The 17288-nt window shown below is 35.5% G+C and overlaps 1 protein-coding gene across 1 annotated transcript in view; it reads left to right on the forward strand.

Annotated features, from left to right (window-relative positions):
• Positions 1–707: 707 nt before the first annotated feature.
• LOC131071973 (GPI-anchored protein LLG1) overlaps positions 708–17288 on the forward strand; it is a 55444-nt gene continuing 38863 nt past the window's right edge. Inside the window, exon 1 of the mRNA XM_058007966.1 lies at positions 708–916. Within this exon, the coding sequence (XP_057863949.1) occupies positions 814–916 (103 nt within the window). The 5' untranslated portion in view covers positions 708–813. The remainder of the gene's footprint in view (positions 917–17288) is intronic.

Below are 17288 nucleotides of genomic sequence, written 5' to 3' on the forward strand. Positions count from 1 at the left end.
ATTTGTTAGCAAATAGGCATGGACTCCAACTCTTGTTAATTATAAGGATTGAAAGTGCCCCTACATTAAATCCACTTTTTTTCTCAAAGATAAAGATAAGAATGAATATAAAATAAATATATAGTGATATGATAATATAATAATAATGTAGTCTTAATAGACTTTTTTCTTTGGTCAAGATTTTAATAAAAATATAATAATATAATAATACAATAATTTTTCCTAAAAGTTTTTCCTTTTTCAAATAGTTTAATAGAGATAAAAAGATAATAATATACTAATAAAAATATATTAAAATATAATTATATAATTATATTTTAGTAATAATTTAATATTAATTATAATATAATTATTTTTTAAGTGAAAATAATGAACAAATATGATATCTTATTTCTAAAAATATATACATCCAATAGATTGGATAAATAATTCAAACACGAGTAAAAATTGAATGAAAAAAAAATGTATTAATAATATTTCTACCCCAACAGAATCTAATAAAAAAATGCATTCAATGTGCTCTGGATTGACAACGGCTTATTTTCAATTCTTTCTGATGTACAGACAGAAATTATTATTGATTCTTGACTGAATGATTAAGGTGGGCCCAATTTTTTTGTTTTCTTATGTTGATTTCCAAATCGACTACTTTCTACCATCCTTACTATGGAATCTCCAGCCGTTTATTTCCACGCAAGCTGCACGTTATTTAATCCTATAGACGCTATCAAGAACTCGCACTGACACAGTCTCAGAGAATTTCACGTTAGTAAACAGAAAGCTTAAAATTCAGTTAAATTTTCTGCCGAGAAAATGTCCTTCAGTACTAGACTGAACGTTTTTTTTGCGATCTGTCAGTTGATGCTGATTTATCTTATGCTGATTCCGGGCCCGTCTGCAGCTCAGTTAGATTCAGGTGGGTTTCGAAACTTTTTTCTCGTCTATTAAAACAAAATCCTTCTCAACTTCCATAGACTTCGAATCATATATAATTTAGAAGTGAAATGAAGAAGATTACTTGAGTTGGACTTGTCAAGCTTGCCTCTGTTTTGGGTTATTCAAATTTGGTCAAAAAAAAATTATTTGTGATCAGACAGTGAAATTCATGTTATGAGTTTGAATTTGAATATCAAAAGTTTTTTATATCTAATTTTGTGGTTTTTTTTGTTACTGTTATAGTGGTAGTGGTAGTTTGAATCTTTCTGAATTAGATAGTGTGAATTTGTATTAATGGCAGGGATCATTATCAGAATAAATACATAAGAGAAGATAGATCATAGAATGTGATTCGAAATGATAAAGAAAAATTTACAAAACAATTAAAAAATTATATTATAATTAATCTGTTCAGTTTTGTTAAGATTTATTTTGAATGATTCTCTGTTTTTCCTGAATTTGAAAAAAAGTAAAATTGGGATACTAATTTCTGCTTGAGTGATGACCTTATTGAATTCACCCCTCTATCAGTTATTTTAATATTTAATAAACTTAAATGAAGATCAAATTTTTGTCTTACCTTCATTCCTATCATTTATTTCCTTCTGACCTGTGTTTGAACGCTAGATTTACTACGGGTGACCTTTATTTTGGGATGTCCTAATGATATTTACAGGTGATTTTTATTTAGTTATAATATTTTGACAAAATCCCCTTCCATTAAGCTTTGATGGGCTGTGTTCCAAAGCTCCCATTTTGGCAGAGGCGGGGAGATTCCTGGCTTTACAACTACCAATTTCATTTGTTTGAAAGTTTCTTAATCTTTGACAATGAATGCATTTTGTTCATATCCTGTAATCACGGCATTCCTTGAGACTCAATTTCTTTGAGGCATTCTGTCAAACAGTTCGCGTACCTTCTCTATTCTTCCACATTTTGCATACACGCACCAGAGCGGTTGCAACGACAACATCTGACACAATTCCTCTATCCTTCATGCTTTGACGGATGTCTGTCCATACCCTGTTCCAAAGCTCCCATTTGGCACAGGCTGCGAGGACGCTGACCAAGGTTGTAGAGTCTGGTTCGAAAGCCTTTTCAACAAATCCATTTTGTGAATATCCAACAATCAGGGCATTCCACGAGAACGACATTTCTTTGAGGCATTCTGTCAAACAGTTTACGTGCCTTCTCTATGCTTCCACATTTTGCATACATGTATACCAGAGCGATTGCAACTACATCATCTGACAAAATTTCTCTATCCTTTGTGCTTTGATGGATGTCCATACACAGGCTGCGAGGATACGAGCAAAGGTTGTAGAGTTTGGTTCTAAAGCCTTTTCAACAAATCCATTTTTTGAATATCCAGCAATCGGGGTATTCCATGAGAACACATTTCTTTGAGGTATTATGTCAAACAGTTCACGTGCCTTCTCTATGCTTCCATATTTTGCGTACACGTCTACCAGAGTGATTACAACTACATCATCTGACAAAAGTTCTCTATCCTTTATGTTTTGATAGATGTTCATACCCTGTTCCAAAGCTCCTGAGGATGCAGTCTAAGGTTGTAGAGTCTGGCTCTAAAGCCTTTTCAACAAATCCTTTCGCTGAATATCCAGCAATCAGGGCATTCCATGAGAGCGCATTTCTTTGAGGCATTCTGTCAAACAGTTCACATGCCTTATTCCAGTTTCCGGGTAAGCATTATTCCTAAACCTCAACTCCCGATGCTTCTTTTATCCCTTTTTAAGATTTTTCTAAGTCCTTGGGGAATTCATTTCTCGACTTTCATTCTAAGTTACCCTAAACTCCTGAATTTCCAATCATTTCTTTCCTTTCTCCTTGTTGATGTTTTTGTTGGTGATTTGATCGAGTTGGTATCCATGTCAGGAGTGGATTAAGGCCTGATCTTCAAAGGGGATGATTATTTTCTATACAAAACAGTATTTATCAAAAACATAAATTTGCATAACATAATTGTTTTTCAGCGGATTTTTTGTATTTTTACAGTATTGAGAAAGCAGATTAAGAGGATCGAACCAATAGAAATAAAATTAAAATCCATTGTGATTTGTAAATTTTGTGTTTTTGATCAGGGGTTATTTTGTATGGAAAATAATTGTCTCCGTCGTCGACAACTTCCTTGTTCCTTTTTATGGGGATCCAAGTTTTTTATAACAAATCATTTAATAGTCTAATAGAGTAAAAAATGAATTGTTCTTGGTTTTAGTTGCATGCTTCTTTTCCATCTATCTTCCTACTAGCATTTATGGTATTATTTTTCCTATATACAAGAATTGAATGCAGATGTCCTCCATCAATTTGGAATTTGCCCATTTTGTCTGGGATTTATCATTAATTATAGATTTTGGTTGTGCTATAGTACAGCAATTAGGGTTTGGCCCATCCAAAGGTATATGTTGTGAAATCTTTTTTCATTAGCGAAGGGAATTGTTTGGTTGTGGTCCCCAGACACCAAGTTATAGGGTAGCCATTAATGTGATTCTAATTCATTTTGTTGGGTTCTAAAATAGTTGGTCTACTTCCTAGAACCATATCTCACCCACAAGACCAAAGTTGCCATCACGTAAGTGAAATTAGTTTATCAATAGACTATGGAGGGTTGAAGGCCAACACTATGGGAGTGGGTTATATCTTCTACAATTAGAGCTCATCTTAGACTTGGGAGGATATTCTTAGGGGTATACCTTAACAAGTATTGAAATCAAATCAAATGACCAATAATAAAATAATGATAGCCAAACCCAACTTTCTATCTTGGTCCCAAAGACTATCACTGAAACTAAGAACAATCGGCTACCTCAAAACCCCTATATAGATGATACAATTGTGCAAGCATGATCCACATAAAATATATTTATTGAGTGTTCACTAGAATAAATTCATGATTATATCATGAGCTCATGATTGCACGCAACTACTCTCACTCCTACACTATTAAATTATGTTTGTTTAATGGTTTGAGATTGGTGAATGGTTTCAAACCATTATCTATCTATCGCACAACAAAGTCATAGCACATTGAGAAGGAACGGACTAAAATAAAAGAACACAAGGCCATGTATTTTCATACAACAGAGATCATAATATTTGGTAACAAAACATACTTAGTAATCAATGATATAATTGCATGCATCTATATATAACATGAGAAATATTATTACAACGCTTGCAACATTTTCCACGTGTTGTTACACTTCTCTAACTCAAAATTACATTCACATGTCAACAATGTCGCAAAGGAACATCCCTAGCTATGACCAAGAAATCTTCTTGAATATACTACTAATGCATTCTCATGTTCTTTCATTTCAATTTGTTTCTTATTAATGTGTTATGACTTTGTTGCCCAATAGATATGCACCAATCTCACACCATCAAATAGACATAGATCAATAGTGTAGGAGTAGGAGTAGTTGTGTGCAATCATGAACTTGTGGTATTATTTATTCTTAAGTGAACACTCCAAAGGTATATTTTTATGTAGGTCATTCTTGCACAGTTCTATCAAATATATAGGGGTTTTGAGATAGCCAATTGTCCTCGATTCGGTGATAGTCTTTGGGACTGACATCAAAGCGTTTGTCTATCATTATTTTATTATTATTTATTTGATGTGATTCAATACCTTCCCAAATCTAAGTTGATGTCAAAGCATAGGAGATATAATTCACTCTTGTAGAGTTGGCCTTAAACCTTCTAGTGTCTATTGATGAATTAATTTCATTTGCATGATGACAACCCTAGCCTTGTGAGTGAGATTTGGTTTAGGAAGTGGATCAATAATTTTGGGACCCAATAGAATGGCATCGTTGTTGGGGAAATAGACTTGTCGGCATAGGTTGGTGGGCTACCAATTGAAGATGACAACTAATGGGTTGATACTAATTTGAGGACTCTACTAGTGGATGCTACCTAGAATTGGATTTGTGCCTTGGAGTCTCATGTGCTTCACTAATTTTCTCACATTAGTGAGATGACAACTCTACTATCACAAGACAAAGTTTTTTGCTCCTATTAGTTATGTTTTATGGACACATATCAAGTGGCCACAATTGGTTTAAAGGTTCCCCATTTTCTTCCAATCTAAAGCATGGTTTCTTTCTTGGTGAAGAAACAATTTTCTTTCACCTCTCTTTTTTACCTTGCATAAGTAAATGTAACCAACCATGGATAGCTGGAATAGATGCATATACCCTATGGATACCTTGTCAAATATAACATATAATTCAAACCTTAGGGGCTATTATAGGATGCATGTCTAGGAATATTATGAGGATTAATCACTATATTATTCATACAACTCAGTACAAGAAAGTCACATTCAAATATACATGCATCTATACTTAAAAGAAGATGAGGATGGACAAGCTTCTTGAGTCAAAAGTGGAATGTGAAAAAAGAGTCCAGGCTCTACAATCACAAATACACCATATTGTAAAGTTATTTCAATTTTAATTAAAGAACAAGTTATGAACTATGAATGCTATATATGGATATGAGGAATTATGTCAATGTCTAATAATTCTGATTTTTATCTGCAGGTCTGAAGGAGAGAGATCATTTAATATTTTCTATGTCTTCTCCAAATGAATTCAATTGGCATATATATTATTTAGGCAACCGATCAATTGATGTATTGACCGGTCATGCCTTTTAGGCATGACCGATCAATGCACCCATTGATCGGTGCCTTTACAATTATACCATTAACACAATGCTGATTATCGGTTCAAAAACCCCGATAGCATATTGTAATATCATAATATAATGACTGATCAATTTAATGAATCGGTTCATATAAACACCGATGATTCAAAGTGCACGATGAATATAATCCAATCGGTGCATTTGTTAACCAATGTTAATACCAAATGAAGTGGTCTATTCATTAAACCCGATAACAAATATGCTCGATATAATTAAGCCCGATAACAGATGTGAATCGGTGCCAATGTTTATGCATCCAATAGCAAGTATGTATCGGCGAATTTAACCCGATAACTTATAGCATTTAATATGCTATTGGGTTAATACCTCGATAGCATATTAATGCCAATTAACAATTGACATTAATATGCTATCGGGTTGTTAGCCCGATAGCATAATGATAAGCAATGTTTGTACAATCCGATAATCATATGCAATATAAATCAGACATGAAGCATGTAGATAAATAACAGAACAAGCAAGGTTAGGAAGATCTTATCTTGCATAAGCTACCATGCATTAACACTCCCTCTTAGCTTTGGAAGATAAGGCAACCTGCATCTGATTTCCTTTTCATAACTAAGATAATGTCAGTCGGCAAAAATCATTTATACATGAGAAGTACCATCAAGACATATGATACAAAATAGAAGAACGTCACTTGAGCATGTGACATAAAGTATTATTTTAACATGTGATAAAAGTAAGAGAATCATCACCTGACCATGTGAGAAATCACCAAAACATGTGATCTGTAAGATTCATCAAGATATCACCTAACACATGATATCAGTATTGCCTAACACGCAATACTTAAGGATAAGTCTATGAGAAAGGTTAGTTTCTCATCATATCCAAGTTGTGATAAGTGCAATAACATTTATAAATGTTTATCACAACATAGTCATGGCACATCCATAACTTACCAGAGATCCAACATGATCAATGGTTGAGATATCACCTACACATGATATCAGTATTGCCTAACACACAATACAAGGATAACCATATGAGAAGTGCTTAAGTTCTCATCATATCCAAGTTGTGATAATGCAATAACATTTGTACAAATGTTGTATCACAACATAGTCATGGCACATCCATGACTTACCAGTACAAATGTTGTATCACAACATAGTCATGGCACATCCATGACTTACCAGTGATCCAACATGATTACTGGTTGACTATCATAAGATCGTCACCTTATGATGTCTACATACAAGTGTTCAATATCTGAGAGATCGTCACCTCTTAGATATGAACACAGGTGGCAAGAAGCCAAGAGATAGTCCAAAAAGAAGTTTACACCTTAAACATCTTAAATATATGTAAGTATAAATTACAAAGCAGATTACCTTTCTATCATACCTAAACCCTTTCTGAAGTGATCAACCTTCACTCTGGAAAGTGGTTTGGTCAGAATATCTACAGTATGATCTCCTGTACACACATATTCTAACTTTATCACATTCCTGTCAACCATATCTCGTACATAGTGATATGGAATCTCAATATGTTTGGACCTGTCATGAAATACTGGATTTACAGAGAGTTTTATACAACTTTGATTATCACACTGAATGACTGTAGGTTTCGTAGGTTCTTCAAATAATCCCACGAGCAATTTCCTTAGCCATACTGCTTCTCGAGCAGCCATTGAAGCTGCAATATATTCAGCCTCTGTGGAACTCTGAGCTACTGAAGATTGTTTTCTGCTGATCCAGGATATCATGGCTGACCCTAAACTGCCAGCCCAATCTGAATCTGTAAATCCATGTAGATCTATGTCAACCTTTTCATATTTAAGACCAAGCTTTAGGGTACCCTGTAGATATCTCATTATATGCTTTACTGCAACCAGGTGTATCTCCTTAGGTTCACACATGAACTGACTTAAGGCATTAACAGCATAGCAGATATCTGGCCTTGTATTTACTAGATACATCAGGGACCCAATCATCTGCCTGTATTGAGTGGGGTTAGTAGGTCTTGATTCTGCTGCTGCTTCTTTAAGTTTATGGAAGTTGGTTTCCATGGGAGAGGTCATGGGTCTGTAGTTTAGCATTCCAAATCTTGTCAATATGTCCAAGGTGTACTTCCCTTGGTTCAGTACAATATTATCAAAATTCTGCCATACTTCCAACCCTAGGAAGTAATGAAGAAGCCCCAAGTCTTTCATATCAAATTCTGTGGATAGATCTTTCTTGCATTGATCTATTAGGTGATCATCTCCTGTAATTAATAAGTCATCAACATATAAAATTAATATTAACATATCACCTTTATTTCTTTTGAGGTAGAGATTAGGATCTGCATCATTCTTAGAGAAACCCAGCTTTGAGAGATAGGTGTCAATTCTTTCATACCAAACTCTGGGAGCCTGTTTGAGCCCATAAAGAGCTTTCTTGAGTCTACACACATGAGACTTTGCATCATGAATTTCAAACCCTTTAGGTTGCTCTAAGTAGACTTCTTCCATGATCTCGCCATTTAGGAATGTTGTCTTAACATCCATCTAATGTACCTTCCACCCCTTTGCTACTGTAATGGCTAGGACAGCTCTTACTGATGTGTACCTGGCAATAGGTGCAAATGTTTTTTCGTAATCTATTCCTTCCTTTTGTGAGAACCCTCTAGCTACAAATCTGGCCTTGTGTTTTTCAATACTACCATCTGCAGCATGCTTGATTTTAAACAACCATTTAGAAGACACAACAGACTTCTTGGTTGGCCTAGGAACAATCTCCCAAACATCATTCTTCATAATGGACTGATATTCTTCAGTCATGGCATCTATCCATACTTGATGTTTGAGTGCATCTGAAACATTGTTAGGTTCAGCTTTAGAGAGATCATTCATAAGTGCAACATAGTTGGTGAATTTATTAGGCCTCTTGTTTTCCCTAAAGGTTCCTGAAGGAGCAACGAACTTCTGAACTTCTGCTATAGTTTTGGTGGCCCATAATGGTCTTTTCTTGCGATTATCTATAGGTGGGTCTTGTGTTTCACTTATAGTTTCCTCAAGATACTCCCTCTGAAGCTCAGGAGTAGGTTCTTCTTCTAGGTTAGGAGTAGGATTATGAATTTCAGGTTCTATTGTATTTTTGGCCCTTTTGAAGGCTAAATCTTCTTCGAAGATTACATCCCTACTGAGTTCAATATTTCTCTGCCCTTGTACATAGATTATGTAGGCTTTAGAAGTTTCACTGTATCCTACAAGTATTCCCCTTTTTCCAGAGGGTTCTAGTTTTAGTCTTTTCTCTTTAGGTACATGAATATAGACCGGACACCCAAATATCCTAAGATGGCTGATATCTGGTTTTGTCTTGGTAAAGACTTCCTCAGGAGTTTTATCTTCAAGGTGTGAATGAGGACATCTATTTTGTATGTACACAGCAGTGTTAGTTGCTTCTGCCCAAAGGTTCAAGTTTAGATTTTGATCTAGTATCATGGCTTTGGTAGCTTCTACTATGGTCCTATTTTTCCTTTTAGCTACTCCATTTTGTTGTGGATTATAAGGTATTGTCAACTCCCTCTTAATCCCAGAATTTTTACAAAAGTCTTTAAATAGTCCTGATGTGTATTCCCCCCCATTGTCAGTTCTTAAGGTTTTAATTTTGTTTTCAAAGAGATTTTCTGTTAATGTTTTAAACTCTTTAAACCTACTTAGGATCTCTTCTGATTCTTTACATTTTAGAAAGTAGATCCACGTCTTCCTAGAGTAGTCATCAACAAAAATTACATAGTACAAAAATCCCCCTAGCGAGGGTACGGACATAGGTCCACATACATCAGAATGAATTAACTCTAAAACTTTGCTAGTTTTCCTAGTACTATTCTGAAATGCATTTTTGGTATTTTTACCTAAGGCACACCCTTTGCATGCCTCTGAATGATATTGTTTCAACTTAGGTAGACCTGTGACAAGGTTTCCCATGGTTGACAAAGCTCTATAATTCAGATAGCCTAATCTCCTGTGCCATACTTCATTTGCATAAGTTGCTTCATGGATCAATGCTAGATTGGGCTCTGTACATAGCTCATACAAATAGCCTTATCTTCGACCAATGACCTTAGCGTCTTTGATGGAGGATCTCTTTGGCCAAGCCAACACCTTGTTTTCCATGAAGGTCACTCTGTATCCTTGATCTTCTAGTGTTGATATGGAGATTAGATTTCTTTTGATGCCTAGAACATATAGTACTTCTTCAAGTCGTAGTGACATGCATGTCTTCAGTTTGATGGTGCAGGTTCCAATTCCTTTGATTGGATGTGAAGAATCATCTCTGATGGTTACTTCCTCATCATCTTTCTCTATCATGAAGTCTAGTATTTCTCTAAAGCTAGTGATGTGTCTGGATGAACCACTGTCGATCACCCATGAGTTAGATTTGTTTGAAGCATGGCTTGTAAGTGCTGAGTAGCGGACATAGTTCTCGGAGTCATTTTCTCTTCTAGATGTCCTCACTTTTGCAAATGTGGTTTGCTTCCCTTTCTCCGGACAGCTTGCAACATAGTGTCTGAATTTGTCACACCTATAACATTGAACATGTGATAGGTCTTTCTTAGAAGTGTTCTTGCCTTGTTTAGCTTTTCTTTTCCTGAATTGCTTCTTTTTGTGCTTCTTATTGATGTTTGTATTTAGGACTTGCAAGTCTTCATCTATATTCTTCTGTTTTATTCCTACCTTGTTCAATCAGAATTCTTCTTGTAGACAGTCATCTCTTAGTCTTTCAAACTTAGGATATTTGGACCTAGCACTGATGCCTTGGACGAATGTGTTCCATCCACTAGGCAATCCATCTAGAGCAATGAGTGTTAACTCTTTGCTTTGGATGTCGTATCCAAGGGAAGCTAGGTCATCTCTTAGGCTTGATATCCTCATGAAGTAGGAGTTAATTGTCTCCCCTTTGTTCATATTGATATGGTTGATCTCTCGTTTTAATGCCAGAGTACGACTTGCATTTGATATCTCAAATGTCCTTTCAAGTGCCTTGAACATTTTATAAGTTGTCTCCTGCTTTCTAATGATGGGCATTATATTATTTCTTAACCCATCCACTATTATTTTAATAGCCTTATCATTTCCCTCGATCCATGTGGATTTCTCGGTTTCATCTTCTGGTTGTGCACTTTCAATTTGGACATATGAATCAACTTTGTTTTGTCTTAAAATCATTTTGATTCTAAACTTCCAAGCTGAAAAATCTTCGCTACCTCCGAGTCTATCTTCGAATCTGATAGTGTTGGCCATTATGGAAATGTGATGTAGTTTGTAACTTAGTCCTTGAATTTTATCAAAATTGAATAGCCTTAGATTCGATTACCTTGGCTCTGATACCATGTAAAGTTATTTCAATTTTAATTAAAGAACAAGTTATGAACTATGAATGCTATATATGGATATGAGGAATTATGACAATGTCTAATAATTCTGATTTTTATTTGCAGGTCTGAAGGAGAGAGATCATATAATATTTTCTATGTCTTCTCCAAATGAATTCAGTTGGCATATATATTATTTAGGCAACCGATCAATTGGTGTATTGACGGTCATGCCTTTTAGGCATGACCGATCAATGCACCCATTGATCGGTGCCTTTACAATTATACCATTAACACAATGCTGATTATCGGTTCAAAAACCCCAATAGCATATTGTAATATCATAATATAATGACTGATCAATTTAATGAATCGGTTCATATAAACACCGATGATTCAAAGTGCACGATGAATATAATCCAACCGGTGCATTTGTTAACCAATGTTAATGCCAAATGAAGCGGTCTATTCATTAAACCCGATAACAAATATGCTCGATATAATTAAGCCCGATAACATATGTGAATCAGTGCCAATGTTTATGCGTCCGATAGCAAGTATGTATCGGCGAATTTAACCCGATAACTTATAGCATTTAATATGCTATTGGGTTAATACCCCGATAGCATATTAATGCCAATTAACAATTGACATTAATATGCTATCGGGTTGTTAGCCCGATAGCATAATGATAAGCAATGTTTGTACAATCCGATAATCATATGCAATATAAATCAAACATGAAGCATGTAGATAAATAACAGAACAAGGAAGGTTAGGAAGATCTTATCTTGCATAAGCTACCATGCATTAACACATATTGCTACACAAAAATAATTTTTTCCATATCCTAGTGTCCCACTTGATCCCATTTATATGCAACTTGACCTTTCTTGGGTCAATTATAAAAGGAAATTGATGAGATCTTTAATCTATAGATGGATACCAAGGTTTGATGGGTATGATCATTAGGATGGGGATGCACAAGTTGGAGTATTTTCATATTTGATGGATAAGTATCAGTTTAATGATGAAGACATGTGGATGAAATTATTTGTTAGGTCATTAGATGGAAAGGCAAAGAGTTGGTATTGGAGTTTGCCTAAGCACTCTTCTACTTTGTGGAATCAACTTTGACCACATTTGAAGAGGAACATGCTTTGCATTTGGGCCCTATTGCTCTTGTTTAAGATTTGGAAAACATTATATGGCAAGAGGGAGAGTCTAGTATAAAGTCTAGTCACAATTTTATTTCTTCTCTTTCCAAGATCTTAAAAAATGTCAAACCTGACATACCTACCTTTATTAATATTTTTCTTGGAGCCTATGATGTTTCTCTAGGTTACAATTCAATACAAGAAGAGTTTAATTTGGTAAGCATGTAGTATGAATACAAGTGTCATGATTTTATTGATGGTTTGATAAGGGATATGATTGCAATCTTTATCCTCAATAATAGAGGTTGGTGGTGGTGATTAGGTTATTGAAGAGAATGATTATAGGGAGGTGACATCAAGTAGAAGTGCAATATCAAGTGATGATTATGTTTGCAAGGTAGATGGAAGAAGGCTTCAATGTACTGTATAACAACAATACAAATGAAGATGATATTGTGTGGACCTACCTTCAACTAGATTAGTCATATGCCAGTAATTGTAATAAAGAGATTAACAATGATATCTAGTCTATAAATGAGGAGTATGATCTTGCTATTTTTTTACAATAGTCTGAATAGTGAGGAATACATGCATGCAAAATATTTATCAAATGAATTAGACTAAGAAGTTAATTATACAATACATGCTCATGTTGGTGATACAAATTATGTACAAAAAACTACTTTCTTGTTTGATCTTTTAACTTTTCTATCCCTTTTTCCGTATTTTGAAGTTTTTGATGATTATTTGCATGAGGATATCATAGGTGCAACTATTTATATGAGAATAAAAATGCAAAGATAGATGTTTGTGCAATTGTCGATGTTCAATATGAGGGATTGGCACTTGAAGATTGCGAGGTGGGTGATCATATAGATGCATATGAGAACCTCTTTGTTTGGTGTGCAACATGTTGTCTTCCTCATGCACAATATGCTTCAAAAGGGTCATACAAAAGTGTTGTTGCAAAGTTGAATGTGGAAGAGGAGGTGTCCCACAATTTGATTTTTGCAACATATGTTTCACAATAGACTACCAAGATGATTTTTAAACTAAGAGACAATTTGAAGAGTGTAGTTCTTCACCCAAAGTATCTCATGATCAAAATGGTTGTGCTAAAGATTGAATCAACATAAGTGGTACCAAGTTATGTTGGTTTCCTATTGTCCCTAAGGCAAGTGAAATCGAAAACAAGACTTTCCTTTATGATGAAGCCACAACTTCTTATAGTCTTGATGATAGTGTGCTTGATTTTGAGTGTTTCACTTAGGCCCAACATACATCTTTTGATGGTGATGAGGAACAATACATTCTCGAAGTTGATAATCACCTGACTACTCAAGATTCCCATATGCTTGAGCTTCACATTTTCTAGTTTGATTTGTTAGAGGATGACCTTCCTGCTATAGATTAGCTTAGTGAAGAGGCATATTCTTCTTTGCATTATGAATTGAAGGCAATCAGTAGGTTGTGCTTGAAAGAAGAAGGCTACACTTGCTACAACTATGTGAAGGAAACAATTGTGGGTTGAGGAAAATCAGTTCCTTCAATAGTCTTGCCCTTGATAGAATCAAGTAAATTTATCTATCTTTCATGGGGCTTGCTTGCACATTGTGTTAAAATTTTGTTTTCACAACCATACTTTGTGTTAGAATGAACCGGAAGAAAACTGAGAGGGGGCGAGGGGGTGAATCAGTTTTCCACAAGTTAAACAATTATTTCAGATTATAAACCTTCTATCAGAGCAAAATGTGTTGGCAATTTGGAGGAATTGATTATGTGTTGCATTGATGTTTTGTCATTGATGTCAACACTAGTTGTTTTGGTTGTTTACCGGTTTCCAGTTGATTCTGGTAGAGTGGTTGGATTATGATATTGGTCTGGTATGCTTTGGTTTGTGGAATTGGTTTGGATCCGTCATTCATGATATCTTGATGCGTATCACAATCAGTTGGTTCGGGATTTGATGACTCTGATGCTATCATTTGTTCTAGTAAGCCTTTTGGTCACCGGTAAGGGTTTTACCAACAGAGCTTTGTTGAAGATATTTTGATGCACTTGATAAGTGGTGTTGGTGCGGCTTCTAGATGGATTTCACGATGTTGTTGGTTATCTTGTTCATGTTCCTATTGATCGGTGTTGTTGGATTTGGTTTATGGCGACCTATTTTGGGTCCAATGTTATCTAGGTTATGGACCGGTCTATGTAACGTGTTGGTTGATGCTCCTGATGCGTTACCAGATGGATTTATGGATTGGATTATATTGTTTTGGTCCCAGGCCGACTTGGATGATCATTGGATTGTGTGTTTATGTAATGTATTATTGTATTATCTTTTAGGTGGTCGACCTAATTGTTTAAGTCCCGGGTTGGTATATATGTGATGTAAGATCTCTTTGTAGCTCAATGGTAATGGTTATGGGATGGTTATGTGATTATCTATGTGCGAATAATGTTGTAATCATATCCAAAGTTTTTGGTCAATCATAAGTGATCGAATTCGGTTTGTAAGAGAGGTTTAAGTCCTTCCGTACTGAGCTTAACCGAAATTGTACTCAGACATAGGAGATGTTATCTTTGCAGTTCACTCCTCTTTCCAGATTGTAGTCTGGATTTTTTTTGTAGTCAGTGAGGCTCCTTTTGTGATGAGCAGTGCACTCTAAGTTGCTGGCCTTCCTGCATGTGCAAGCCCCTCATTTTGTAATCACATACTTACTACAGAAGTATTATCTGATTGTGGGTAGGCTTCCCACCGTGGTTTTTCCCTTTACCGGGTTTTTCACGTACAAATATTTGTGTCATGTGTTATGGATGGATGGTAATTGTTTTGTGATTTATGTTTATGCTTAATTTCTATATATTCTATTCTAGTATTTGGCTTATGCCTTCCGGTATTGAGTTTATGTGTTCCGGTGATGAGGCTTTGAATGCTTAAAGTTCTATAATCTGTTGACAACAAATTTACCCCCCCCCCCCCTCTCTCAGTTGTTCTCTGATTATCTGATTTGTCTAACAATTAGTATCAGAGCCTGGTCCTCTCTGCAGAAGCTTAACCGCTTGAGGAAGATCCTATGGCATCTAACAGTTCAAGTTCATCAAGTTCATCTGCAACTGTTTTCTAGAGAGAAATTCCTAGGCTTGATGGAACAAATTACAGGGTATGGAAGATTCGGATGGGGACTCATCTGAGATGTCTTGGGAAGGAAACTTGGGAGATCACTGAGAAAGGGGTAGCTCCTTTTAATCTGGCATCTGGCAATCCTCCTCCAGCAAACTTGGATAAAGAACTTGAGAATGATTGTAGAGCAAGAGAAGCCTTTTTGTGTGCACTTTCTGATTAGCAAATAATAGGACTAACTGACAAATCAACTGCAAAAGCTATATGGGATAAATTGGAGACTCTAAATGAAGGTGACCCTACTATTAAAAGTGCTAAACTTGATGGTTATTGGGTGAGATATGAGAACCTAAAGATGGAAGAAGATGAAAGGATTGCTGCTTTTATGGAAAGAGTTAATGAAATTGTCATGGGAATTCAATGTTGTGGTGGATCTCTGAGCGAAGATGAAATAGTTTGTAAAGTATTGAGAGCTTTGCCACTAGCTTATAAGATGAAGGCTACTACAATTAATGAGTTGAGAACTATGGCAAACACCTTTGTTAATAGGGATACCTTAGCTGAAAAGTTATCTGCTTTTCAACTTGAGGAATTTGGACCTTCTGGAGCTGCAAAATCTGAACCTGCTTTTCATGCATCTACATCATCTACCGAAAAGAGTGATTGGAGAGACTTATATGCGGACAAATTAGAGGATATGAAGAAAGAAGATGAAGAGTTTGAGCAACTTGAAGCCTTATTTGCTAGAAGAGTACCTAAAGGACCGACGAGAAGTAAGTATGAAGGCAAATCACCTTTTAAATGTTTTGCATGTAATAAGATAGGTCATTTTGCATCTAGATGTCCTGAAAGGAATTCAAGATTTGAAGAAAGGGCTAGAAGATCTTTTAGGCCTAACCATGAATATCAGAACAAACATAAGTATAGGAGAAGCAAAGACAAATCATGCTACTATGTTGATAAGGAAGGTGTGATTGATTTTGATGATGAACCGGCACAAGATTCTGCTAGTGGATCCGGCGATGGAAAGGAATGGGTATTCTTGGCTATCAAGGAAGATGATCCGGTACCTGAAGAGGAGGCCCTTGCTGCTAAAGTTGAAGACAAGGATGAATGGGTGATTGACAGTGGATGTTCACATCATATGACTGGAGATAAAAGGAAGTTTCTATCTTTGCAAGAATTTGATGGTGGTCTGGTTAGATTTGGAGATGACAAAGCATGCATGATCAAGGGAAGAGAAACTATATCATTGGATGGTGAACATAATACTAATAGTGTCTATTATGTTGAAGGTTTAAGGCATAATCTTTTGAGTGTAGGACAGTTGGTGGATAAGGGATTTCAATTACAGTTCAAGGATGGAAAATGCAAGATTATCAACAGATCTGGATTGGAGATTGCAACCAGTACTCAGACTAAAGGTAATATCTTTCATTTGAACTCCAGTGAGAAGACATGTTTGATTGCATAGATTGATGAGAATTGGCTATGGCATAAGAGGTTGTGTCATGTGAATTTTGATTGCATTGTAAAGACCAGTTCTACTAAGGCAGTTAGAGATATACCTAAGATTGTGAAGCCTTATAATCTGGTATGTAAGGAATGTCAAATGGGAAAATAAGTCAGAACTTCTTTTAAGAGTAGACAAGACAAATCTAATGATGTTCTTGATCTTATTCATACTAATTTGTGTGGTCCTGCAAGAATCAAAAGTTTTTAGGGTGATAGATATTTTATGCTAATCATTGATGACTATTCTAGAATGATGTGGGTTACTTTTCTAAGGGAGAAATTTGAGGCTTTTGAAAAGTTTAAAAACTTTAATGATAAAGTTGAGAGAGGGACGGAATTGAAGATTAAATGCTTAAGGTCAAATCAAGGTGGAGAATTCACATCCGAAGAATTTAACAGTTATTGTGAGAAGCATGGGATAAGGAGACAGTTATCTGCACCCTAGACACCTCAGCAGAATGGAGTTGTGGAAAGGAAGAACATAACTATCTTGGATG

This window comes from Cryptomeria japonica, chromosome 1, assembly GCF_030272615.1.
Source record: "Cryptomeria japonica chromosome 1, Sugi_1.0, whole genome shotgun sequence".
NCBI lineage: Eukaryota > Viridiplantae > Streptophyta > Pinopsida > Cupressales > Cupressaceae > Cryptomeria > Cryptomeria japonica.